The 24,967-nt window shown below is 53.9% G+C and overlaps 3 protein-coding genes across 6 annotated transcripts in view; 1 reads left to right on the top strand and 2 right to left on the bottom strand.

Moving 5' to 3' along the window:
• trmt13 (tRNA methyltransferase 13 homolog) overlaps window positions 1–4,871 on the top strand; it is a 15,940-nt gene extending 11,069 nt beyond the window's left edge. Inside the window, exons 7-11 of the mRNA XM_083911601.1 lie at window positions 1,848–2,282; window positions 3,422–3,494; window positions 3,836–3,910; window positions 3,989–4,523; window positions 4,625–4,871. Of these exons, the coding sequence (XP_083767727.1) occupies window positions 1,848–2,282; window positions 3,422–3,494; window positions 3,836–3,910; window positions 3,989–4,523; window positions 4,625–4,802 (1,296 nt within the window). The 3' untranslated portion in view covers window positions 4,803–4,871. The remainder of the gene's footprint in view (window positions 1–1,847; window positions 2,283–3,421; window positions 3,495–3,835; window positions 3,911–3,988; window positions 4,524–4,624) is intronic.
• A 1,163-nt stretch (window positions 4,872–6,034) lies between these two features.
• On the bottom strand, window positions 6,035–14,683 carry lrrc39 (leucine rich repeat containing 39). 4 transcript variants are annotated; one of them, XM_083911607.1, is made up of 9 exons: window positions 14,648–14,683; window positions 12,284–12,508; window positions 10,198–10,306; window positions 9,963–10,119; window positions 9,747–9,883; window positions 9,322–9,467; window positions 7,800–7,952; window positions 7,570–7,719; window positions 6,035–6,168 (listed from the first exon to the last, which is right to left on the bottom strand). In XM_083911607.1, exons 2-9 carry the CDS (start codon window positions 12,418–12,420, stop codon window positions 6,159–6,161), a joined length of 999 nt encoding a protein of 332 aa, XP_083767733.1. In that variant the 5' UTR covers window positions 12,421–12,508; window positions 14,648–14,683; the 3' UTR covers window positions 6,035–6,158. The 4 variants fall into 4 exon arrangements, 2 of the variants coding, with proteins under 2 accessions (XP_083767733.1, XP_083767732.1); XR_014593159.1 differs by lacking the exon at window positions 6,035–6,168 and adding an exon at window positions 7,272–7,319 and having other exon boundaries at window positions 7,434–7,719; XR_014593160.1 differs by lacking the exon at window positions 6,035–6,168 and adding an exon at window positions 7,272–7,319 and having other exon boundaries at window positions 7,434–7,719; window positions 9,963–10,306.
• A 1,472-nt stretch (window positions 14,684–16,155) lies between these two features.
• Window positions 16,156–24,262, bottom strand: dbt (dihydrolipoamide branched chain transacylase E2). Its single transcript, XM_083911602.1, has 11 exons — window positions 24,201–24,262; window positions 23,237–23,363; window positions 22,423–22,498; window positions 20,648–20,829; window positions 20,438–20,565; window positions 19,437–19,668; window positions 19,196–19,362; window positions 19,045–19,122; window positions 18,769–18,960; window positions 18,437–18,508; window positions 16,156–17,476 (listed from the first exon to the last, which is right to left on the bottom strand). Exons 1-11 carry the CDS (start codon window positions 24,240–24,242, stop codon window positions 17,309–17,311), a joined length of 1,464 nt encoding a protein of 487 aa, XP_083767728.1. The 5' UTR covers window positions 24,243–24,262; the 3' UTR covers window positions 16,156–17,308.
• Between the last annotated feature and the right edge of the window lie 705 nt (window positions 24,263–24,967).

Genomic DNA, 24,967 nt, shown 5'->3' on the forward strand with positions numbered 1-24,967 from the left:
TCTCACCTGTCCCTGTCTGTCTGTCTCACCTGTCCTCTGTCTGTCTCACCTGTCCCTGTCTGTCTCACCTGTCCCTGTCTGTCTGTCTCACCTGTCCTCTGTCTGTCTCACCTGTCTCTGTCTGTCTCACCTGTCCCCCGTCTGTCTCACCTGTCCCCGTCTGTCTCACCTGTCCCTGTCTGTCTCACCTGTCTCTGTCTGTCTCACCTGTCCCGGTCTGTCTCACCTGTCCCTGTCTGTCTCACCTGTCCCTGTCTGTCTCACCTGTTTCTGTCTGTCTCACCTGTCCCTGTCTGTCTCACCTGTCCCTGTCTGTCTCACCTGTTTCTGTCTGTCTCACCTGTCCCTGTCTGTCTCACCTGTCCCTGTCTGTCTCACCTGTCCTCTGTCTGTCTCACCTGTCCCTGTCTGTCTCACCTGTCCTCTGTCTGTCTCACCTGTTTCTGTCTGTCTCACCTGTCCCTGTCTGTCTCACCTGTCCCTGTCTGTCTCACCTGTTTCTGTCTGTCTCACCTGTCCCTGTCTGTCTCACCTGTCTCTGTCTGTCTCACCTGTCCCTGTCTGTCTCACCTGTCCCTGTCTGTCTCACCTGTCTCTGTCTGTCTCACCTGTCCCTGTCTGTCTCACCTGTCCTCTGTCTGTCTCACCTGTCCCTGTGTGTCTCACCTGTCCTCTGTCTGTCTGTCTCACCTGTCCTCTGTCCGTCTCACCTGTCCTCTGTCTGTCTGTCTCACCTGTCCCTGTCTGTCTCACCTGTCCTCTGTCTGTCTGTCTCACCTGTCCCTGTGTGTCTGTCTCACCTGTCCCTGTCTGTCTCACCTGTCCCTGTCTGTCTGTCTCACCTGTCCCTGTGTGTCTGTCTCACCTGTCCCCGTCTGTCTCACCTGTCCCCCGTCTGTCTCACCTGTCCTCTGTCTGTCTCACCTGTCCCTGTCTGTCTCACCTGTCCTCTGTCTGTCTCACCTGTCCCTGTCTGTCTCACCTGTCTCTGTCTGTCTCACCTGTCTCTGTCTGTCTGTCTCACCTGTCTCTGTCTGTCTGTCTCACCTGTCCCCGTCTGTCTCACCTGTCCTCTGTCTGTCTGTCTCACCTGTCCCCGTCTGTCTCACCTGTCCTCTGTCTGTCTGTCTCACCTGTCCCTGTCTGTCTCACCTGTCCTCTGTCTGTCTGTCTCACCTGTCCCTGTGTGTCTCACCTGTCCCTGTGTGTCTCACCTGTCCTCTGTCTGTCTGTCTCACCTGTTTCTGTCTGTCTCACCTGTCCCTGTCTGTCTGTCTGTCTCACCTGTCCCTGTCTGTCTGTCTCACCTGTCCCTGTGTGTCTGTCTCACCTGTCCCCCGTCTGTCTCACCTGTCCTCTGTCTGTCTGTCTCACCTGTCCCCCGTCTGTCTCACCTGTCCTCTGTCTGTCTGTCTCACCTGTCCCCCGTCTGTCTCACCTGTCCTCTGTCTGTCTGTCTCACCTGTCCCTGTCTGTCTCACCTGTCCTCTGTCTGTCTGTCTCACCTGTCCCCCGTCTGTCTCACCTGTCCTCTGTCTGTCTGTCTCACCTGTCCCCCGTCTGTCTCACCTGTCCTCTGTCTGTCTGTCTCACCTGTCCCCCGTCTGTCTCACCTGTCCTCTGTCTGTCTGTCTCACCTGTCCCCCGTCTGTCTCACCTGTCCTCTGTCTGTCTGTCTCACCTGTCCCCCGTCTGTCTCACCTGTCCTCTGTCTGTCTGTCTCACCTGTCCCTGTCTGTCTCACCTGTCCTCTGTCTGTCTGTCTCACCTGTCCCCCGTCTGTCTCACCTGTCCTCTGTCTGTCTGTCTCACCTGTCCCCGTCTGTCTCACCTGTCCTCTGTCCTAGTCCTCTCTCTTAGGTCACCTGGAGGACCTGGGGCTGCTGGTAAGGGGGCGGTGCTTTGTGGAGTTCGGCGCCGGTCGAGGGAAACTGTCTCACTGGATCCACGAAGCCCTGAAGACCCGAGACCAGCCGGAGACCCGGGACCAGCCGGAGACCCGAGACCAGAAGAAGACCCGAGACCAGCCGGAGACCCGAGACCAGCCGGAGACCCGAGACCAGCCGGAGACCCGAGACCAGCCGGAGACCCGAGACCAGAAGAAGACCCGAGACCAGAAGAAGACCCGAGACCAGCCGGAGACCCGAGACCAGCCGGAGACCCGAGACCAGCCAGAGACCCGAGACCAGAAGAAGACCCGAGACCAGAAGGAGACCCGAGACCAGGAGACCTGTGAGGACCTGCAGCTGCTGCTGGTGGAGCGCAGCAGCACCCGCTTCAAGGCAGGGACACCTCATGACTCCAGAAGTCTTCGTCATCTTGTCTCCTTGTCTTGTCTCCTTGTCTGATCTGGTCTGGTCTTGTCTGGTCTGGTCTGATCTTGTCTCCTTGTCTCCTTGTCGTCTTGTCTCCTTGTCTCCATGTCTTGTCTCCTTGTCTCCTTGTCTGATCTGGTCTGATCTGGTCTCGTCTGATCTGGTCTGGTCTCCTTGTCTTGTCTCCTTGTCTTGTCTCCTTGTCTTGTCTCGTCTGATCTGGTCTGGTCTCCTTGTCTTGTCTCCTTGTCTTGTCTCCTTGTCTTGTCTTGTCTGATCTGGTCTGGTCTCCTTGTCTTGTCTCCTTGTCTTGTCTCCTTGTCTTGTCTCCTTGTCTTGTCTTGTCTGATCTGGTCTGGTATCCTTGTCTTGTCTGATCTGGTCTGGTCTTGTCTCCTTGTCTCCTTGTCTGGTCTGATCTGGTCTTGTCTCCTTGTCTGGTCTGGTCTGGTCTTGTCTCCTTGTCTTGTCTCCTTGTCTGGTCTGGTCTGGTCTTGTCTCCTTGTCTTGTCTCCTTGTCTTGTCTCCTTGTCTTGTCTCCTTGTCTCCTTGTCTGATCTGGTCTTGTCTCCTTGTCTTGTCTCCTTGTCTCCTTGTCTCCTTGTCTTGTCTCCTTGTCTGATCTGATCTGGTCTTGTCTCCTTGTCTTGTCTCCTTGTCTCCTTGTCTCCTTGTCTTGTCTCCTTGTCTGATCTGGTCTGGTCTTGTCTCCTTGTCTCCTTGTCTGATCTGGTCTGGTCTTGTCTCCTTGTCTCCTTGTCTTGTCTCCTTGTCTGATCTGGTCTTGTCTCCTTGTCTGGTCTGGTCTGGTCTTGTCTCCTTGTCTCCTTGTCTGATCTGGTCTGGTCTTGTCTCCTTGTCTCCTTGTCTCCTTGTCTGATCTGGTCCGGTCTTGTCTCCTTGTCTTGTCTCCTTGTCTGGTCTGATCTGGTCTTGTCTCCTTGTCTCCTTGTCTTGTCTCATTGTCTCCTTGTCTGATCTGGTCTGGTCTTGTCTCCTTGTCTGGTCTGGTCTGATCTGGTCTTGTCTCCTTGTCTCCTTGTCTTGTCTCCTTGTCTTGTCTCCTTGTCTGATCTGGTCTGGTCTTGTCTCCTTGTCTGGTCCAGGTGGACGGGAAACATCAGGGTGTTGGCGTTCAGTTTGAGAGGCTGCAGGTGGACATTCAGCATCTGGATCTAAGTAAGAGACAAACATCTGAGGCGTCCTCTTCAGTCCTCTGGGGTCCCGGCTCTAATCTGTGTGAGGCGTCCTCTGGGGTCCTGGCTCTAATCTGTGTGAGGCGTCCTCTGGTGTCCTGGCTCTAATCTGTGTGAGGCGTCCTCTGGTGTCCTGACTCTAATCTGTGTGAGGCGTCCTGACTCTAATCTGTGTGAGGCGTCCTCTGGTGTCCTGGCTCTAATCTGTGTGAGGCGTCCTCTGGTGTCCTGGCTCTAATCTGTGTGAGGCGTCCTCTGGTGTCCCGGCTCTAATCTGTGTGAGGCGTCCTCTGGTGTCCCGGCTCTAATGTCCCGTGTCTCCAGGTAAAGTGCCGCTGCTCCGACAGAAGACGCTCCCGCTGGTCGGCGTGGGGAAACACCTGTGTGGAGCGGGCACAGGTGAGAGCCGTCCTGGTCTCTGATTGGCTGCAGGTGGACTGCAGCAGACTCAGCTGTCTCTCGTGTCTCTCACCCCAGATCTGGCTCTGCGCTGTCTGTTGGACTCACCACGACTCAGAGAGGACAGGGAACCGTCCCCCAAACGCCCCAGGACCTCAGAACCAGCTCCAGACCCTTGTCCTGGTGCTGGTCCTGGTCCAGATCCTGGTGCTGGTCCTGGTCTAGATCCTGGTGCTGGTCCTGGTCTAGATCCTGGTGCTGGTCCTGGTCTAGATCCTGGTCCTGGTCCTGGTCCAGACCGTGGCTCTGGTCCTGGTTCTGGTCCCAGTCCTGGTCCGGTGCTGGGGGTGGCGGTGGCGCTGTGCTGTCACCATCGCTGTGAGTGGCGTCACTACGTGGGGCAGCAGTTCTTCCTGCAGCGAGGACTCGGCGCCGCAGAGTTCTCCGCCTTCTGCCGGATGTCCAGCTGGGCCACGTGTGGACTCAGACCGACCAATCAGGACGCTCCACCTCAGGACGCGACCAATCAGGGCGCTCCACCTCAGGACGCGACCAATCAGAGACGAGAGGACGAAGAGCACGAGCCGGTGGAGGAGACGGACGCCGTGAGCGGGTAAATGTTCGACCTCTGAACCTGATTTATGAAACCGTGAATGAGACGGCGTTCTTTAAACATGGCCGCCCTTCGTCCTGAGCGTTCTTCTTCTTCTGCAGGTTTCTGTCGGTGGACGAACGCCAGCGAGTCGGTCGTCTCTGCAAACGTCTGATCGACGGCGGCCGACTTCACTTCCTGCAGACGAGAGGATTCGACGGCAAACTGATCCATTACGTGGACAGTCAGGTGACTCTGGAGAACGTCCTGCTCACCGCCGTCCCCTCGCCTGCGTCCTGAAGGTCGACCCGCAGAGACGGACGGACACGTCTCCGTCCTGAAGGTCGACCTGCAGAGACGGACGGACGCGTCTCCGTCCTGAAGGTCGACCCGCAGAGACGGACGGACGCGTCTCCGTCCTGAAGGTCGACCTGCAGAGACGGACGGACACGTCTCCGTCCTGAAGGTCGACCTGCAGAGACGGACGGACACGTCTCCGTCCTGAAGGTCGACCTGCAGAGACGGACGGACGCGTCTCCGTCCTGAAAGTCGACCTTCAGGACGGAGACGCGTCTCCGTCCTGAAGGGCGACCCGCAGAGACGGACGGACGCGTCTCCGTCCTGAAGGTCGACCCGCAGAGACGGACGGACGCGTCTCCGTCCTGAAGGTCGACCCGCAGAGACGGACGGACACGTCTCCGTCCTGAAGGTCGACCCGCAGAGACGGACGGACACGTCTCCGTCCTGAAGGTCGACCCGCAGAGACGGACGGACACGTCTCCGTCCTGAAGGTCGACCCGCAGAGACGGACGGGCGCGTCTCCGTCCTGAAGGTCGACCCGCAGGGACGGACGGACGCGTCTCCGTCCTGAAGGGCGACCCGCAGAGACGGACGCGTCTCCGTCCTGAAGGTCGACCTGCAGGGACGGATGGACGCGTCTCCGTCCTGAAGGTCGACCTGCAGGGACGGACGGACACGTCTCCGTCCTGAAGGTCGACCCGCAGAGACGGACGGACACGTCTCCGTCCTGAAGGTCGACCCGCAGAGACGGACGGACGCGTCTCGGTCCTGAAGGTCGACCCGCAGAGACGGACGGACACGTCTCCGTCCTGAAGGTCGACCCGCAGAGACGGACGGACGCGTCTCGGTCCTGAAGGTCGACCCGCAGAGACGGACGGACACGTCTCCGTCCTGAAGGTCGACCCGCAGAGACGGACGGACACGTCTCCGTCCTGAAGGTCGACCCGCAGAGACGGACGGACGCGTCTCGGTCCTGAAGGTCGACCCGCAGAGACGGACGGACGCGTCTCGGTCCTGAAGGTCGACCCGCAGAGACGGACGGACGCGTCTCCGTCCTGAAGGTCGACCCACAGAGACGGACGCGTCTCCGTCCTGAAGGTCGACCCGCAGAGACGGACGGACGCGTCTCCGTCCTGAAGGTCGACCTGCAGGGACGGACGGACGCGTCTCCGTCCTGAAGGTCGCCCTGCAGAGACGGACGGACAGGAAAGACACAGACTCGTCCTGGTTTTGTCCTGAAGTGTTTTTATTTGTTGTATTAAAGTCGTCTCCGTTCAATCGTTTCGTTTGATTTCAAATGTAAATTCATAGATTTTCTGCAGCTCTGAACAGGAAGTCTTTTATTTTGAAGGGTCGTCATTCGGCTCTGAAACAAACAGAAACAAAGCTTTTATTTGAATAACTGAATCTTTGAGTCAGATCATCAGTTCTCAGTGTTGTTGTGTTAATATGACTAAAGCAGCAGCAGGTTACCTGTTAGCTGGGGGCTGCAGGTGCATTGTGGGAAATGTAGGAGTCAGTGTTTTAGATGAAGTCACTTGTTTTTCTTTAGTGATTTAAAAAAACACGACATTAGAACAGAATTATAAACAATGTTATTATTAAAGGTTTTATCTGCAGAGCGATCAGAGCAGCTCCATCTAGAGTCTCCAGATCATCGTCTCAACAACAAAAAAGAAGTCCAGCAGTGGGGTTGCCAGGTTGGTCAGACCCGGCCCAGCAGCTCCAGGAGAGCGGAGTCTGTTTGAGCCTGTTTGAACCCGTCCCCTCCAGAAAACCACAGCATCAAAACAAGGATTAGAGGAGTTTGACTGACAGTTAGCCGTTAGCGTTAGCCGTTAGCCGTTAGCGTTATGGAAAAGCAATACCCGCTTGGACAGGACGCTGGTGACCTCAGCTGATGAGGTCACCAGCGTCCTGTCCAAGCGTGTGAAGTGTGTTTCCTCAGGAGGGGGTCTGGAGTCTCCCTTAGAGAGAGGGGGAGAAGTTCAGCATCCGTGAGGAACTCGGAGTAGAGCCGCTGCTCCTTTGTGTTGAAAGGAGCCAGTTGAGGTGGTTCAGGATCATCTGGTCTGGATGAACCCTGGGCGCCTCCCTAGGGAGGTGTTCCAGGCACGTCCAGCTGGGAGGAGGCCTCGGGGAAGACCCAGGACCAGGTGGAGAGATTAGATCTCCACACTGGCCTGGGAACGCCTCAGGATCCCCCAGTTAGAGCTGGTTAATGTGGCCCGGGAAAGGGAAGTTTGGGGTCCCTGCTGGAGCTGCTGCCCCTGAGACCTGATCCAGGATCAGAGGCTGGAGCTGCTGCCCCTGAGACCTGATCCAGGATCAGAGGCTGGAGCTGCTGCCCCTGAGACCTGATCCAGGATCAGAGGCTGGAGCTGCTGCCCCTGAGACCTGATCCAGGACCAGAGGCTGGAGCTGCTGCCCCTGAGACCTGATCCAGGACCAGAGGCTGGAGCTGCTGCCCCTGAGACCTGATCCAGGATCAGAGGCCGGAGCTGCTGCCCCTGAGACCTGATCCAGGACCAGAGGCTGGAGCTGCTGCCCCTGAGACCTGATCCAGGATCAGAGGCTGGAGCTGCTGCCCCTGAGACCTGATCCAGGACCAGAGGCTGGAGCTCCTGAGACCTGATCCAGGATCAGAGGCTGAGGCTGAGTGAGTGATATTCGACCTTTAAACAGTTAAAGACACACAGAGACAGACGGGGACACTGGGTGAGGGTGGCACTAATGGGGGACTCGGTGCAGGTTGAGGACAGCGTACGCTCTCTTCCTGGCCTCCCTGATGTAAACGAGCATGAACTCCCGTCCAAACATCTCTCTGTCGTCCTCGTCCTCGTCCTCGTCCTCGTCTCTGGTCCTGCACGGCAGCGTCACCTCCAGAGTCAGAGGGTTGTCCCGGAAATTCACAAACCTGCTTCAACAAAACACAAACAGCCGTTCAGTCTGAGACCAGAGGACGACCGAGGACAGACACACAGACAGAGGACAGACCTGAGGTTGGACATGTCCTCCATCAGAGGGGGGATGTCTCGGAGCCTGTTGCTGCTCAGCACCAGTGTGTCCAGACTCTGCATCCTGCTGATGCTGTCCGGAAGTTTCTGCAGCTGGTTCCTCTGCAGCCACAGGGTGTGCAGCGTCTCCATCCTGGGGACAGACAGACCTCAGTGTCCATCCTGAGGACAGACAGACCTCAGTGTCCGTCCTGGGGACAGACAGACCTCAGTGTCCATCCTAGGGACAGACACAGCTCAGTGTCCATCCTGAGGACAGACACAGCTCAGTGTCCATCCTGAGGACAGACAGAGCTCAGTGTCCATCCTGGGGACAGACAGACCTCAGTGTCCATCCTGGGGACAGACAGACCTCAGTGTCCATCCTGAGGACAGACACGGCTCAGTGTCCATCCTGAGGACAGACAGACACACCTCAGTGTCCATCCTGGGGACAGACACACCTCAGTGTCCATCCTGAGGACAGACAGACCTCAGTGTCCATCCTGAGGACAGACAGACACACCTCAGTGTCCATCCTGGGGACAGACAGACACACCTCAGTGTCCATCCTGAGGACAGACAGACCTCAGTGTCCATCCTGGGGACAGACAGACCTCAGTGTCCATCCTGAGGACAGACAGAGCTCAGTGTCCATCCTGAGGACAGACACGGCTCAGTGTCCATCCTGAGGACAGACAGACCTCAGTGTCCATCCTGAGGACAGACAGACCTCAGTGTCCATCCTGGGGACAGACAGACCTCAGTGTCCATCCTGGGGACAGACAGACACAGCTCAGTGTCCATCCTGGGGACAGACAGAGCTCAGTGTCCGTCCTGAGGACAGACAGACCTCAGTGTCCATCCTGGGGACAGACAGACCTCAGTGTCCATCCTGGGGACAGACACAGCTCAGTGTCCATCCTGAGGACAGACACAGCTCAGTGTCCGTCCTGAGGACAGACAGACCTCAGTGTCCGTCCTGAGGACAGACAGACCTCAGTGTCCATCCTGAGGACAGACAGACCTCAGTGTCCATCCTGGGGACAGACAGACCTCAGTGTCCATCCTGGGGACAGACAGACCTCAGTGTCCATCCTGAGGACAGACACAGCTCAGTGTCCGTCCTGAGGACAGACAGACCTCAGTGTCCGTCCTGAGGACAGACAGACCTCAGTGTCCATCCTGAGGACAGACAGACCTCAGTGTCCGTCCTGAGGACAGACAGACCTCAGTGTCCATCCTGAGGACAGACAGACCTCAGTGTCCATCCTGGGGACAGACAGACCTCAGTGTCCATCCTGGGGACAGACACGGCTCAGTGTCCATCCTGAGGACAGACAGACCTCAGTGTCCGTCCTGAGGACAGACAGACCTCAGTGTCCATCCTGGGGACAGACAGACCTCAGTGTCCATCCTGAGGACAGACAGACACCTCAGTGTCCGTCCTGGCGGGTCCAGGACCTCGTCATGGACCCTACTTAGACCTGGTCCACAGGCCCCCGGGTATTTTTGTCCCTCACCTGTGGATGTCTTCAGGTAAGTGCTGCAGGCGGTTCCCTCCCATGTCGAGCCACTCCAGCGCCGGCAGCCCGACCACGCAGTCCGGCACGCACGAGAAGTCGTTCATGGACAGATCCAGGACCTGCAGCTTCTTCAGGTTCTGCAGCTGAGACCACAAGAGACCAGATCAGCTGAGACCACAAGAGACCAGATCAGCTGAGACCACAAGAGACCAGATCAGCTGAGACCACAAGAGACCAGATCAGCTGAGACCACAAGAGACCAGATCAGCTGAGACCACCAGAGACCAGATCAGCTGAGACCACAACAGACCAGATCAGCTGAGACCACCAGAGACCAGATCAGCTGAGGACACTCGGACCCGGTTCAGGAAGCGGGTTTATGTTTGTGTTCACATGTGGTTTGGACCCTGACTGGTCAGTACCTGGTCTGGGAGCTGGTTCAGGTCCCGATTGGTGGCCAGCTCCAGTCTCTCCAGACTCTCACAGCGGCTCAGCTCTTCAGGAACACACTGGATTCTGTTGTAGCTCAGCAGGAGCTCTCTGAGCCGGGTCAGCTGCCCTGAGACCAGAACCAGGACACATGAGGACTCAGAGACAGAAGAGCAGCACGGGTCAGGACACGGTGGGGACGTACTGACCGATCTGTTTGGGAACCTCTGTGACCCCGTTGCGGGACAGATCCAGAACTAAAAGGTTCTGGAAGCTGGAGATGAAGTGAGGGATCTCCTGCAGTCCGGTCCGGTGGATCTGCCACTCCTGGACCTGACTGAGCTGGACCAGACAGCCCGGCAGCACCTGGAGGAGGGACAGACGGACAAAGAGGTGACCTTCAGAGAACACAGGGACCTCCAGGGTCCTGGGTGGTGGCGTTACCTTCCAGTCCTCCTGTTCGATTCTGAGGACGAGCCGTCCGTCTTCTGTCTGCAGCTTCTGTTTCAGACGGGCCAGAACTGCCCGGTCCTCCCACGCACCAACGCTGAGTCTGGACCAGAACCAGGGACACGATGAGCCACATGACACAGTACAGGCCTGCTTCACGGGTACACAGGGAATGTTTACACGTGACCTGTAGCAGCAGGTTCATGGGACCCTCTAGACCCCGGGTCCAGAACAGTTCTGGTTCTGACCCCTAACAGGACTTTAACATGCTGACATAGAGGTTTAGTTCCTCTTCCATCACCATGCGGCAGGTGGTCCTCAGGTAACAGCTGCTGTTCGGTTCTAGAAGTCCTTCCCTGGTCCCTGGTCTGGAGGTCGTTCCCTGGTCCCTGGTCTGGAGGTCGTTCCCTGGTCCCTGGTCTGGAGGTCGTTCCCTGGTCCCTGGTCTGGAGGTCGTTCCCTGGTCCCTGGTCTGGAGGTCGTTCCCTGGTCCCTGGTCTGGAAGTCGTTCCCTGGTCCCTGGTCTGGAAGTCGTTCCCTGGTCCCTGGTCTGGAGGTCGTTCCCCGGTCCCTGGTCTGGAGGTCGTTCCCTGGTCCCTGGTCTGGAGGTCGGTCCCTGGTCCCTGGTCTGGAGGTCGGTCCCTGGTCCCTGGTCTGGAGGTCGGTCCCTGGTCTGGAGGTCGTTCCCTGGTCCCTGGTCTGGAGGTCGTTCCCTGTTCCCTGGTCTGGAGGTCGTTCCCTGGTCCCTGGTCTGGAGGTCGTTCCCTGTTCCCTGGTCTGGAGGTCGTTCCCTGGTCCCTGGTCTGGAGGTCGTTCCCTGTTCCCTGGTCTGGAGGTCGTTCCCTGGTCCCTGGTCTGGAGGTCGTTCCCTGGTCCCTGGTCTGGAGGTCGTTCCCTGGTCCCTGGTCCCTGGTCTGGAGGTCGTTCCCTGGTCCCTGGTCTGGAGGTCGTTCCCTGGTCCCTGGTCTGGAGGTCGGTCCCTGGTCCCTGGTCTGGAGGTCGTTCCCTGGTCCCTGGTCTGGAGGTCGTTCCCTGGTCTGGAGGTCGTTCCCTGGTCCCTGGTCTGGAGGTCGTTCCCTGGTCTGGAGGTCATTCCCTGGTCCCTGGTCTGGAGGTCGTTCCCTGGTCCCTGGTCTGGAGGTCGTTCCCTGGTCCCTGGTCTGGAGGTTGTTCCCTGGTCCCTGGTCTGGAGGTCGTTCCCTGGTCCCTGGTCTGGAGGTCGTTCCCTGGTCCCTGGTCTGGAGGTCGTTCCCTGGTCCCTGGTCTGGAGGTCGTTCCCTGGTCCCTGGTCTGGAGGTCGGTCCCTGGTCCCTGGTCTGGAGGTCGTTCCCTGGTCCCTGGTCTGGAGGTCGTTCCCTGGTCCCTGGTCTGGAGGTCGTTCCCTGTTCCCTGGTCTGGAGGTCGTTCCCTGGTCCCTGGTCTGGAGGTCGTTCCCTGGTCCCTGGTCTGGAGGTCGTTCCCTGGTCCCTGGTCTGGAGGTCGTTCCCTGGTCCCTGGTCTGGAGGTCGTTCCCTGTTCCCTGGTCTGGAGGTCGTTCCCTGTTCCCTGGTCTGGAGGTCGTTCCCTGGTCCCTGGTCTGGAGGTCGTTCCCTGGTCCCTGGTCTGGAGGTCGTTCCCTGGTCCCTGGTCTGGAGGTCGTTCCCTGGTCCCTGGTCTGGAGGTCGTTCCCTGGTCCCTGGTCTGGAGGTCGGTCCCTGGTCCCTGGTCCCTGGTCTGGAGGTCGTTCCCTGGTCCCTGGTCTGGAGGTCGTTCCCTGGTCCCTGGTCTGGAGGTCGTTCCCTGGTCTGGAGGTCGTTCCCTGGTCCCTGGTCTGGAGGTCGTTCCCTGGTCCCTGGTCTGGAGGTCGTTCCCTGGTCCCTGGTCTGGAGGTCGTTCCCTGGTCCCTGGTCTGGAGGTCTGACTCTGAGTCTGTTTGTTCACATGTTGTTTACGTGTAAACAACATGTGAACAACACGCTAGCAGTTTCCATCTGTTTCCAGTCTTTATGCTAAGCTAACTCTCTCTGAGAGACGACACAAGGACACGTTTCAGAGAGGATAGTGACATCACTTCCTGTAGTTTGAACCAATCAGCTCTGACCTGCCGCCGGCCCCGCCCGTCCTCTTCCTCCTCCTCTGCTCCTCTTCCTCGCCCTGCTGCTCCTGGACTCTCCTGATCCTGGTCTCCCACAGAGCCTTGATGCTGCTCACCGCGCCACGCGCCGCCACGCCCACCATGGTGACCACTTCCTGTCAGCCTGTGATGTCACAGCAGGTAGGACGACCTCTGACCTCTGACCTGCAGCCACTTCCTCCCTCTGAGCATCTGTTTGATTATGAACACATGGAAAAATATCAGTATAACAGGTATACTACAGTTATACTACAGTGATACTACAGTAATACTACAGTTACATTACTGACAATACTACTGTAATACTACAGTAATACTACTGACAATACTACAGTTACACTACAGACAATACTACACTAATACTACTGTTATACTACTGACAATACTACAGTTACACTACAGACAATACTACACTAATACTACTGTTATACTACTGACAATACTACAGTAATACTACTGACAATACTACAGTTACACTACAGACAATACTACACTAATACTACTGTTATACTACTGACAATACTACAGTAATACTACTGACAATACTACACTAATACTACTGTTATACTACTGACAATACTACAGTTACACTACAGTAATACTACAGTTACACTACTGACAATACTACAGTAATACTACTGACAATACTACACTAATACTACTGTTATACTACTGACAATACTACAGTTACACTACTGACAATACTACAGTAATACTACTGACAATACTACACTAATACTACTGTTATACTACTGACAATACTACAGTTACACTACAGTAATACTACAGTTACACTACTGACAATACTACTGTAGTATTACTGTAGTATTACAGTTATACTACAGTGATACTACAGTTATACTACAGTTATACTACTGACAATACTACTGTAGTATTACTGTAGTATTACAGTTATACTACAGTTATACTACTGACAATACTACTGTAAAACTACAGTAATACTACTGTAATACTACTGACTATACTACTGTTATACTACTGTAATACTACTGACTATACTACTGACAATACTACTGTAGTATTACTGTAGTATCGTCTGTAGTATTACTGTAGTATTGTCAGTAGTATTACAGTAGTATTACTGTAGTATTGTCAGTAGTATTACAGTAGTATTGTCAGTAGTATTACAGTAGTATTACTGTAGTATAGTCAGTAGTATTACAGTAGTATTACAGTAGTATAACAGTAGTATAGTCAGTAGTATTACAGTAGTATAACAGTAGTATTACAGTAGTATTGTCAGTAGTATTACAGTAGTATTACTGTAGTATAGTCAGTAGTATTACAGTAGTATTACTGTAGTATTGTCAGTAGTATTACAGTAGTATTGTCAGTAGTATTACTGTAGTATTGTCAGTAGTATTACAGTAGTATTGTCAGTAGTATTGTCAGTAGTATTACTTTAGTATTACTGTAGTATAGTCAGTAGTATTACAGCAGTATTACTGTAGTATTGTCAGTAGTATTACAGTAGTATAGTCAGTAGTATTACAGTAGTATAGTCAGTAGTATTACAGTAGTATAGTCAGTAGTATTACAGTAGTATTCTCAGTAGTATAACAGCAGTATTACAGTAGTATAGTCAGTAGTATTACAGTAGTATTCTCAGTAGTATAACAGCAGTATTACAGTAGTATAGTCAGTAGTATTACAGTAGTATAGTCAGTAGTATTACAGTAGTATTCTCAGTAGTATAACAGCAGTATTACAGTAGTATAGTCAGTAGTATTACAGTAGTATTGTCAGTAGTATTATAGTAGTATTGTCAGTAGTATTGTCAGTAGTATTGTCAGTAGTATTGTCAGTAGTATTCTCAGTAGTATAACTGTAGTATTGTCAGTAGTATTACAGTAGTATTGTCAGTAGTATAGTCAGTAGTATAGTCAGTAGTATTGTCAGTAGTATTGTCAGTAGTATAACAGTAGTATAACAGTAGTATTACAGTAGTATTGTCAGTAGTATTGTCAGTAGTATTGTCAGTAGTATTACAGTAGTATAACAGTAGTATTACAGTAGTATTGTCAGTAGTATAGTCAGTAGTATTGTCAGTAGTATTGTCAGTAGTATTCTCAGTAGTATAACTGTAGTATTGTCAGTAGTATTACAGTAGTATTGTCAGTAGTATAGTCAGTAGTATTGTCAGTAGTATTCTCAGTAGTATAACTGTAGTATTGTCAGTAGTATTCTCAGTAGTATAACAGTAGTATTACAGTAGTATAGTCAGTAGTATTGTCAGTAGTATTGTCAGTAGTATTGTCAGTAGTATTACAGTAGTATTCTCAGTAGTATTAGTGAAGTATAGTTTCTCACCGTGTTGCAGCGACTTGTTGCTAAAGTTCTTCTCATGAAATTTGATCTAAAAGATAAATTTAGACTCTGGTCACGTGACCCTGTGATGTCACGTGACCCTGTGATGTCACGTGACCCCTGTGATGTCACGTGACCCTGTGATGTCACATGACTCCTGTGAAGTCACATGACCCTGGGATGTCACATGACCCTGTGATGTCACATGACTCCTGTGAAGTCACATGACCCTGTGATGTCACATGACCCCTGTGATGTCACATGACCCTGTGATGTCACATGACTCCTGTGAAGTCACATGACCCTGTGATGTCACATGACCCCTGTGATGTCACGTGACCCTGTGATGTCACATGACTCCTGTGAAGTCACATGACCCTGGGATGTCACATGACCCTGTGATGTCACATGACTCCTGTGAAGTCACATGACCCTGGGATGTCACATGACCCCTGTGATGTCACATGACTCCTGTGAAGTCACATGACCCTCTGATGTCACATGACCCTGTGATGTCACGTGACCCTGTGATGTCACATGACCCCTGTGATGTCACATGACCCTGTGATGTCACATGACCCTGTGATGTCACATGACCCTGTGATGTCACGTGACCCTGTGATGTCACATGACCCTGTGATGTCACGTGACCCTGTGATGTCACATGTCGTCCAGGTTCTATTCTTGTTCCTGTGGCGTCTCAAAGATCTTCACAACATCATAAATAATAACATGAGTTTATGAGTCAGTGCACGCAGTAACCATGGAAACATCTCACAGATTCATTCAGACTAACGACAGTTTGACTTTAATAAACTTTATTTAATAACTTTAATAAAGTTTATTAAATAACTTTAATAAAGTTTATTATTAAATAACTTTAATAAAGTTTATTATTAAATCACTTTAATAAAGTTTATTATTAAATAACTTTAATAAAGTTTATTATTTAATGACTTTAATAAAGTTTATTAAATATGACTTTAATAAATCAGCTGCTGCAGAAACTCGTCACAGTTTTTCACTTTATTCAAACTTTAAACCCAAAAATACAAAAACCCAAATTTCTGTTTTTACACTTTTACATTTAGTGTTTTTAAAAACAACAACAACAACAAACACCCGGGCTCGTTACCCAGCAGCCCCCGGGGCGCCTCGTTACCCGGCAGCCCCCGGGGCGCCTCGTTACCCAGCAGCCCCCGGGGCGCCTCTTTACCCAGCAGCCCCCGGGGCGCCTCGTTACCCAGCAGCCCCCGGGGCGCCTCGTTACCCGGCAGCCCCCGGGGCGCCTCGTTACCCAGCAGCCCCCGGGGCGCCTCTTTACCCAGCAGCCCCCGGGGCGCCTCGTTACCCAGCAGCCCCCGGGGCGCCTCGTTACCCAGCAGCCCCCGGGGCGCCTCGTTACCCGGCAGCCCCCGGGGCGCCTCTTTACCCAGCAGCCCCCGGGGCGCCTCGTTACCCAGCAGCCCCCGGGGCGCCTCTTTACCCGGCAGCCCCCGGGGCGCCTCGTTACCCGGCAGCCCCCGGGGCGCCTCGTTACCCGGCAGCCCCCGGGGCGCCTCGTTACCCGGCAGCCCCCGGGGCGCCTCGTTACCCGGCAGCCCCCGGGGCACCTCGTTACCCAGCAGCCCCCGGGGCGCCTCGTTACCCAGCAGCCCCGGGGGCACCTCGTTACCCAGCAGCCCCCGGGGCGCCTCGTTACCCGGCAGCCCCCGGGGCGCCTCGTTACCCGGCAGCCCCCGGGGCGCCTCTTTACCCAGCAGCCCCCGGGGCGCCTCGTTACCCAGCAGCCCCCCGGGGCGCCTCGTTACCCAGCAGCCCCTGGGGCGGACACAGGTCCCTGTAACAGTCTATTATTTACAGACGAGTGTGAAACTCCTCCTTCAGGGTCTTTAATCCTCAGTAACCATGGAAACGGTTTTAATTAAGGGAGAAATCAGGAGAGATGCTAACAGCAGCACGTGGCTAACAGTGGTTAGCTCGGGGCAGCACGGTGAAGGCATTCAAAGGTCTTTTTTAACCAGTGTGTGAGCGTGTGAGCGAGCGTGAGTGTGTGTGTGTGTGAGCGAGCGTGAGTGTGTGTGTGTGTGAGCGAGCGTGAGTGTGTGTGTGTGTGAGCGAGCGTGAGTGTGTGTGTGTGTGTGAGCGAGCGTGAGTGTGTGTGTGTGTGAGTGTGTGTGTGTGTGTGTGTGTGTGAGCGAGCGTGAGTGTGTGTGTGTGAGCGTGTGTGTGTCTGTGTGTGTGTGAGTGTGTGTGTGTGTGTGTGTTATTTTCAGCAGCATTAGTGGTTAAAAAGGACCTTTGAATGCCTTCACCGTGCTGCCCCGAATAAAGAAGCTCATTAAAACAAACATTTAATTATTAGTTAATAAAACATGATTCTGTGCGTGTGTGTGTGGTCGTCATGGAAACCCCATGATTGACAGGCTGAGCCCTCCTCCTCCCAAGGCAACAGAGGAACGACGGAGAAGGCGGAGGAGTGAGGGTGTGTGTGTGTGTGTGTGTGTGTGTGTGTGTGTGTGTGTGTGTGTGTCTGTCTGTGTGTGTGTGTGTCTCCGTGTGTGTGTGTGTGTGTCTCCGTGTGTGTGTGTGTGTGTGTGTCTGTCTGTGTGTGCGTGTCTGTGTGCGTGTGCGTGTGCGTGTGTGTGTGTCTGTGTGTGTGTGTTATTTGAGGTCCAGCACCATCCGGGCCGGGTTCTCCAGAAACTCCTTCCACAGGTTGGAGAAGCGACTCATAGTTGCTCCGTCGATGATGCGATGATCCGCCGACCAGCTGACGTTCATGATGTGCGCTCGCACCACGTGACCGCCGCCATCGAACCGGGGAAGGACCTGACGAGAGGGGGAGGCGTTCACAACAACAACAATTACATCATCAACAACAACAACAATTACATCATCATCAACAACAACAACAACTCCTCCTCCTCCTCCTCCTCCTCCTCCTCCTCCTCCTCCTCCTCCTCCTCCTCCTCCTCCTCCTCCTCCTCCTCCTCCTCCTCCGCAGCAGCAGCAGCAGGTTTGTTTCTGTGTCGTCTCACAAACAGATTCTCCTTCGTTGGCGTCGTCGTATGTTTTGCTCTTCTCTGAATCTTTACTTTAATATTGTGTTTGTTTATTTATTTACTTTAATATTTATTTAAATAAAAGATAAACATCAAAAATCTCTTTGATCTAAAACAAGAGAAAGAAATATTTACAAATGTTTTAATAAAATCTGTTAAAATCTAAATTCATGAAAGTTTGGATCAATTATTATGTGACGTGCTTCAGCTGCTAGCATCAGCTGCTAGCATTAGCGGCTAGCCTTAGCTGCTAGCATCAGCTGTGAGCATCAGCTGCTAGCATCAGCTGTGAGCATTAGCTGCTAGCATCAGCTGTGAGCATTAGCTGCTAGCATCAGCTGCTAGCATCAGCTGCTAGCATCAGCTGTGAGCATTAGTTGCTAGCATCAGCTGCTAGCTTCAGCTGCTAGCATCAGCTGCTAGCATTAGCTGCTAGCATTAGCTGCTAGCATCCGCTGCTAGCATCAGCTGCTAGCATCAGCTGCTAGCATCCGCTGCTAGCATCAGCGTTCGCTCTGCAGACTTGAGGGAGGTGAAGCGTTTGGATTCGGCGTTCCTCAGGGTTCCGTGTTGGGACCTCGTGTTTTCCTGAACTCTCAGATTTGACTTCATCAAACTCAGTCGATGTCTGATCCATGTCCCCGTTCTGCCCCAGACCTGATCCTGATCCTGATCCTGATCCTGGTCCTGAACCCAAACACAGACGTGATGAAGAGTTTGGACCCACCTGGATTTTCCCCAGAGCTCCGATGGCGACTTCAGGAGGCAGGATGACGGGTTTGGCGTAAGTCCCTCCGATCTGGATCAGAAACAGATTCAGTCACCGGGGGTCCAGACTCTGGGTCCAGACCTGGGTCCAGACCTGGGTCCAGACCTGGGTCCAGAGTCTGGGTCCAGACCTGGGTCCAGACTCTGGGTCCAGACTCTGGGTCCAGACCTGGGTCCAGACCTGGGTCCAGACTCTGGGTCCAGACTCGGGGTCCAGACTCTGGGTCCAGACTCTGGGTCCAGACCTGGGTCCAGACTCTGGGCCCAGACTCGGGCCGGGGTCCTACTCACCGTGCCGATGTTGGACAGAGTGAAGGTTCCCCCGCTGAGCTCGTTGGTCCCCAGCTGCCCGGCGGCGCCGAGCGCCTGCAGCCGGTTCAGCTCCTGAGCGACTTCGAACACGCTGAGCAGCTGCACGTTCTTCACGTTGGGGACCAGGAGCCCCTGAGGGGTGTCCATCGCCAGGCCGATGTTATGGGCCGCCTGCAGCAGCAACAACAACAACAACGTGTCAACAACAACAACAACAACACCAGCGCGTGTGTGCGTCACTAGAAGAGCCCTCACCTTGTACGTGATATTCTGGCAGCCCTCGTCCAATGAGGCGTTGAGGATCGGGAAGTGGAGGAGGCCGAGGGAGGCAGCCTGAACCAATGAGAGGGCAGCGTGAACATCAGCACTAACGTTCAGCCAATCAGCAGCAGCGTGAGCGGCGTACCTTGATGAAGAAGGGCATGTAGCTCAGTTTGACGCCCCGGCCTTCAGAGACGGACCTGAGCTCGGTCCTCAGGGACACCAGGCGGCTCAGGTCCACCTCGTCACAGTAGCCGAAGTGCGGGATCTTGAGCGCCGCCGTCATGGTCCTCACCATCGCTCTGTGGAAACCTGCACAACGCCAACACGCTGTTAAACGGGTCACGGGTCAGAGGCGGCGTCCTGACCCGGGTGTGTCTGCTGACCTTTGAGGGGCTCCGTGACGTCTTTGCCCGTGAAGACTGGTTTGGGCGTGGCGGGTGGAGGTTTGGCGGCAGGTGCGGCGGCGGCAGCAACCGGGGCCGGGGGTGGAGTCTGGATCTCCTGGAACAGGGTCTGAGGGATGATGGCGCCGGTCTGCTTCGCCAGATAGTTCAGGATGTCCTCCTTCAGGATCCGTCCGTCCTTCCCCGTCCCCACAACCTCACTGAGCTTAATCTGAGAGACGGAGCAGTTAGACCAGAACCCAGGACAGACCAGAACCCAGGACAGACCAGAACCCAGGACAGACCAGAACCCAGGACAGACCAGACCCCAGGACAGACCAGACCCCAGGACAGACCAGACCCCAGGACAGACCAGAACCCAGGACAGACCAGAACCCAGGACAGACCTGAACCCAGGACAGACCAGAACCCAGGACAGACCAGAACCCAGGACAGACCTGAACCCAGGACAGACCAGAACCCAGGACAGACCTGAACCCAGGACAGACCAGAACCCAGGACAGACCAGAACCCAGGACAGACCAGAACCCAGGACAGACCAGAACCCAGGACAGACCAGACCCCAGGACAGACCAGACCCCAGGACAGACCTGAACCCAGGACAGACCAGACCCCAGGACAGACCAGAACCCAGGACAGACCAGAACCCAGGACAGACCAGAACCCAGGACAGACCAGAACCCAGGACAGACCAGAACCCAGGACAGACCAGAACCCAGGACAGACCTGAACCCAGGACAGACCAGACCCCAGGACAGACCAGAACCCAGGACAGACCAGAACCCAGGACAGACCAGAACCCAGGACAGACCGGGACAGACCGGGACAGACCAGAACCCAGGACAGACCAGACCCCAGGACAGACCAGAACCCAGGACAGACCAGAACCCAGGACAGACCAGAACCCAGGACAGACCGGGACAGACGGGGAACACCAAACACAGACGGGGAACACCAAACACAGACGGGGACAGACTCACGTTGTTCTCCATGGCGAGGCGCCTGACGGAGGGCGTGGCCTGAGTCTTGTGACCTTTGATCTCCTGGTGGGTGTGCTCTTCCCGGGCCATGGCGGGCGTCTCCACCACATCCTCCTCCACGATCACCTCTGATCAACGACAGTCAGCTTTAAGAACCAGAGGAAACACCGCAGACCCGGTTCCGGACTAACCTCCGGTGTCGTGTCTCACCTGAACTGGACTCCGTCTCGATGTCCACCAGCGGTTTCCCCACTAAGGCGGTGGCGTCCACGTCGTAGTAGAGTTTACTGATGACGCCGTCGTAGCGGCTGGTGATGGTGACGGACGCCTTGTCGCTCTGAACCTCACAGATGCTGTCGAACTGGGACACCTTATCGCCCTCCTTCACGTACCTGAGGGACACGGACACAACCAGCTCTGAGGAAAGGTTTGGGGGTCTCTGGAGGTTCAGGGGGTCTCTGGTAGGTTCAGGGGGTCTCTGGTAGGTTCAGGGGGTCTCTGGTAGGTTCAGGGGGTCTCTGGTAGGTTCAGGGGGTCTCTGGTAGGTTCAGGGGGTCTCTGGTAGGTTCAGGGGGTCTCTGGAGGTTCAGGGGGTCTCTGGTAGGTTCAGGGGGTCTCTGGTAGGTTCAGGGGGTCTCTGGTAGGTTCAGGGGGTCTCTGGTAGGTTCAGGGGGTCTCTGGTAAGTTCAGGGGGTCTCTGGTAGGTTCAGGGGGTCTCTGGTAGGTTCAGGGGGTCTCTGGTAGGTTCAGGGGGTCTCTGTAGGTTCAGGGGTCTCTGGTAGGTTCAGAGGGTCTCTGGTAGGTTCAGGGGTCTCTGGTAGGTTCAGGGGGTCTCTGGTAGGTTCAGGGGTCTCTGGTAGGTTCAGGGGTCTCTGGTAGGTTCAGGGGGTCTCTGTAGGTTCAGGGGGTCTCTGGTAGGTTCAGGGGGTCTCTGGTAGGTTCAGGGGGTCTCTGGTAGGTTCAGGGGGTCTCTGGTAGGTTCAGGGGGTCTCTGGTAGGTTCAGGGGTCTCTGGTAGGTTCAGGGGTCTCTGGTAGGTTCAGGGGTCTCTGGTAGGTTCAGGGGGTCTCTGGTAGGTTCAGGGGTCTCTGGTAGGTTTAGGGGTCTCTGGTAGGTTCAGGGGGTCTCTGGTAGGTTCAGGGGGTCTCTGGTAGGTTCAGGGGGTCTCTGGTAGGTTCAGGGGTCTCTGGTAGGTTTCAGGGGTCTCTGGTAGGTTCAGGGGGTCTCTGGTAGGTTCAGGGGGTCTCTGGTAGGTTCAGGGGGTCTCTGGTAGGTTCAGGGGGTCTCTGGTAGGTTCAGGGGTCTCTGGTAGGTTCAGGGGTCTCTGGTAGGTTCAGGGGTCTCTGGTAGGTTTAGGGGTCTCTGGTAGGTTCAGGGGGTCTCTGGTAGGTTCAGGGGGTCTCTGGTAGGTTCAGGGGTCTCTGGTAGGTTTCAGGGGTCTCTGGTAGGTTCAGGGGGTCTCTGGTAGGTTCAGGGGGTCTCTGGTAGGTTCAGGGGGTCTCTGGTAGGTTCAGGGGGTCTCTGGTAGGTTCAGGGGTCTCTGGTAGGTTCAGGGGGTCTCTGGTAGGTTCAGGGGGTCACTGGTAGGTTCAGGGGGTCTCTGGTAGGTTTAGGGGTCTCTGGTAGGTTCAGGGGTCTCTGGTAGGTTTAGGGGTCTCTGGTAGGTTCAGGGGTCTCTGGTAGGTTCAGGGGTCTCTGGTAGGTTCAGGGGGTCTCTGGTAGGTTCAGGGGTCTCTGGTAGGTTCAGGGGGTCTCTGTAGGTTCAGGGGGTCTCTGGTAGGTTCAGGGGTCTCTGGTAGGTTCAGGGGGTCTCTGGTAGGTTCAGGGGGTCTCTGGTAGGTTCAGGGGTCTCTGGTAGGTTCAGGGGGTCTCTGGTAGGTTCAGGGGGTCTCTGGTAGGTTCAGGGGTCTCTGGTAGGTTCAGGGGTCTCTGGTAGGTTCAGGGGGTCTCTGGTAGGTTCAGGGGGTCTCGGGGTCTCGTACGTACCACTCCTTCACCGTCACTTCCATGATTCCCTCTCCGATGTCGGACAGTTTGAACGGGACGATCGGCCCTCGACCGACTGCAGGAGAGAACACACCAGTGACATCATCAGTGACATCATCATCAGTGACATCATCATCAGTGACATCATCAGTGACATCAGCAGTGACATCATCACTTCCTGTGGACGCTGCGTGGCTTCGTGGATCTAAGCCCTGAACACAGGAACTCTGATGAACCAGTTGGTCTGGATTCTTTAAAACCTCCCAAACCGCTGAGTCTGCACCAGGAAGTAACGGGTCGCCACGGCAACGCCCAGGACCAATGAATGAAGCCTTGTTATATTTATGTTTCACTTCCTGGATTCCTGAAACTGGACCAACCAGAACCCGGTCCCTGAGAGGGTCACAGACTCTGTGTGAAGTTTAAACCTCTGCCACAGAATTACCCAGGACCCGGGTCCTGCTGGGCTCAGGACCCGGGTCCTGGGTTATTCTGTGGCAGAGGTTTAAACTTCACACAGAGTCTGTGACTCTTTCAGGGACCGGGTTCTGGTCTCAGGACCCTGCTGGTCTCAGGACCCTGGTTGCTGCTGGTCTCAGGACCCGGGTCCTGCTGGTCTCTGGGTTCTGCTGGTCTCTGGTTGCTGCTGGTCTCAGGACCCGGGTTCTGCTGGTCTCTGGGTCCTGCTGGTCTCAGGACCCGGGTCCTGCTGGTCTCTGGGTCCTGCTGGGCTCAGGACCCGGGTCCTGCTGGTCTCTGGTTGCTGCTGGGCTCAGGACCCGGGTTCTGCTGGGCTCTGCTGGACTGGACTCACCTGTGGCAGTGTGCAGCGTCCTGAACATCTGGAGGTTCTGGTCCCATCTGAAGGAGCGCGGCTGCAGGGTTCTGTCGGACCTGAAGTTCTGCACCCGGAAACAGCGGCGGCGGTACTGCTGACTCAGCTGACGGGGACAGAACCAGAACACAGATGAGTCAGCTGACAGAACCAGAACCAGAACACAGATGAGTCAGCTGACAGAACCAGAACACATATGAGTCAGCTGACAGAACCAGAACACAGATGAGTCAGCTGACAGAACCAGAACACAGATGAGTCAGCTGACAGAACCAGAACACAGATGAGTCAGCTGACAGAACCAGAACACAGATGAGTCAGCTGACAGAACCAGAACACAGATGAGTCAGCTGACAGGAACAGAACCAGAACACAGATGAGTCAGCTGACAGGAACAGAACCAGAACACAGGGTCAACAGCGACCTTCACAATAAAAGCCTAAACACAACTTTAACTATGTTTAACTGATCTAAACTAACACCTGGAGCTAACACCTGGAGCTAACACCTGGAGCTAACAGCTGGAGCTAACACCTGGAGCTAACAGCTGGGGCTAACACCTGGAGCTAACAGCTGGGTCTAACACCTGGACCTTACAGCTGGGGCTAACACCTGGAGCTAACAGCTGGGACTAACACCTGGACCTTACACCTGGAGCTAACAGCTGGTTCACCTGCAGGATGCTAACTCAAGCTAAGTGAAGCGGCACGCTAACACGCCGGTTAGCACGTTAGCGTCTGTTGGTATTTGTGTTAGCGTTAGCATCAGTTAGCACGGCAGTAGAAGTTACAGCAGCTGGAAGGCTAAGCTAACGGGATAACCGGGTGACGGTTTAATGACGTCACTCGGCAAAGGCTGACGTCACAAACAAACAAACAAACAAACAAACAAACAAACAAAGAGCGGCGCCGGGACCCGTTTAGACAACAAAGCCGTTTCTCACCAGTCTGAACAAACTGAAGGAGCCTCTGGTCACCGCCGCCATCTTTGCTCTGCCGCTGCACGCCCCTCTCAGCAGCCAATCAGCGCTCAGTGTCTCGCTCGCCTCCCCGTGCGGCAGACCGGAAGCGGAAGCGACGTCACGCGGAAGTGCAGGCGCTGCTCTCAGATTAAATCCGTTTATTTTATTTATATAATTTTACTGTTTTAAGTGCATTTGTTTATATATTTATGTATTTGTATTAATTATGTTTCATTATGTAATTAAATATATCCATTTTATTCATTATTTAAATGTATTTATTAAATCCTATTATTGTTTTAGTTTTGGAGGAAACATCACAGGAGGTTTAAGCACAAATATACAAATCTATAAATAAATATATAAATAAATAAATATATAAATAAATATATAAATACAATAACAGGTCAGGGGAAGCTTCTGCAGACTACACCAACCTAAGTTTAAATAAATAAATATATAAATATATATATAAATAAAATAACAGGTCAGGGGAAGCTTCTGCAGACTACACCAACCTAAGTTTAAATAAATAAATACATAAATAAATGAAAAATGCATCAATAAATAAAGTCATACATGAATAAATGTATAAATAAAAGAATGAATAAATGTTTGAATAAATAAAATAATAAATACATGAATAAATTCATGAAATAATAAATAAAACAATTAATAAATGCCTTATATGTATTTCTACATTCATGTTCACTTCCATTTATTTATGTATTTATTTATGTTTTTATGTA

The sequence above is a fragment of the Echiichthys vipera genome (assembly GCF_963691815.1).
Source record: "Echiichthys vipera genome assembly, chromosome: 3".
NCBI lineage: Eukaryota > Metazoa > Chordata > Actinopteri > Perciformes > Trachinidae > Echiichthys > Echiichthys vipera.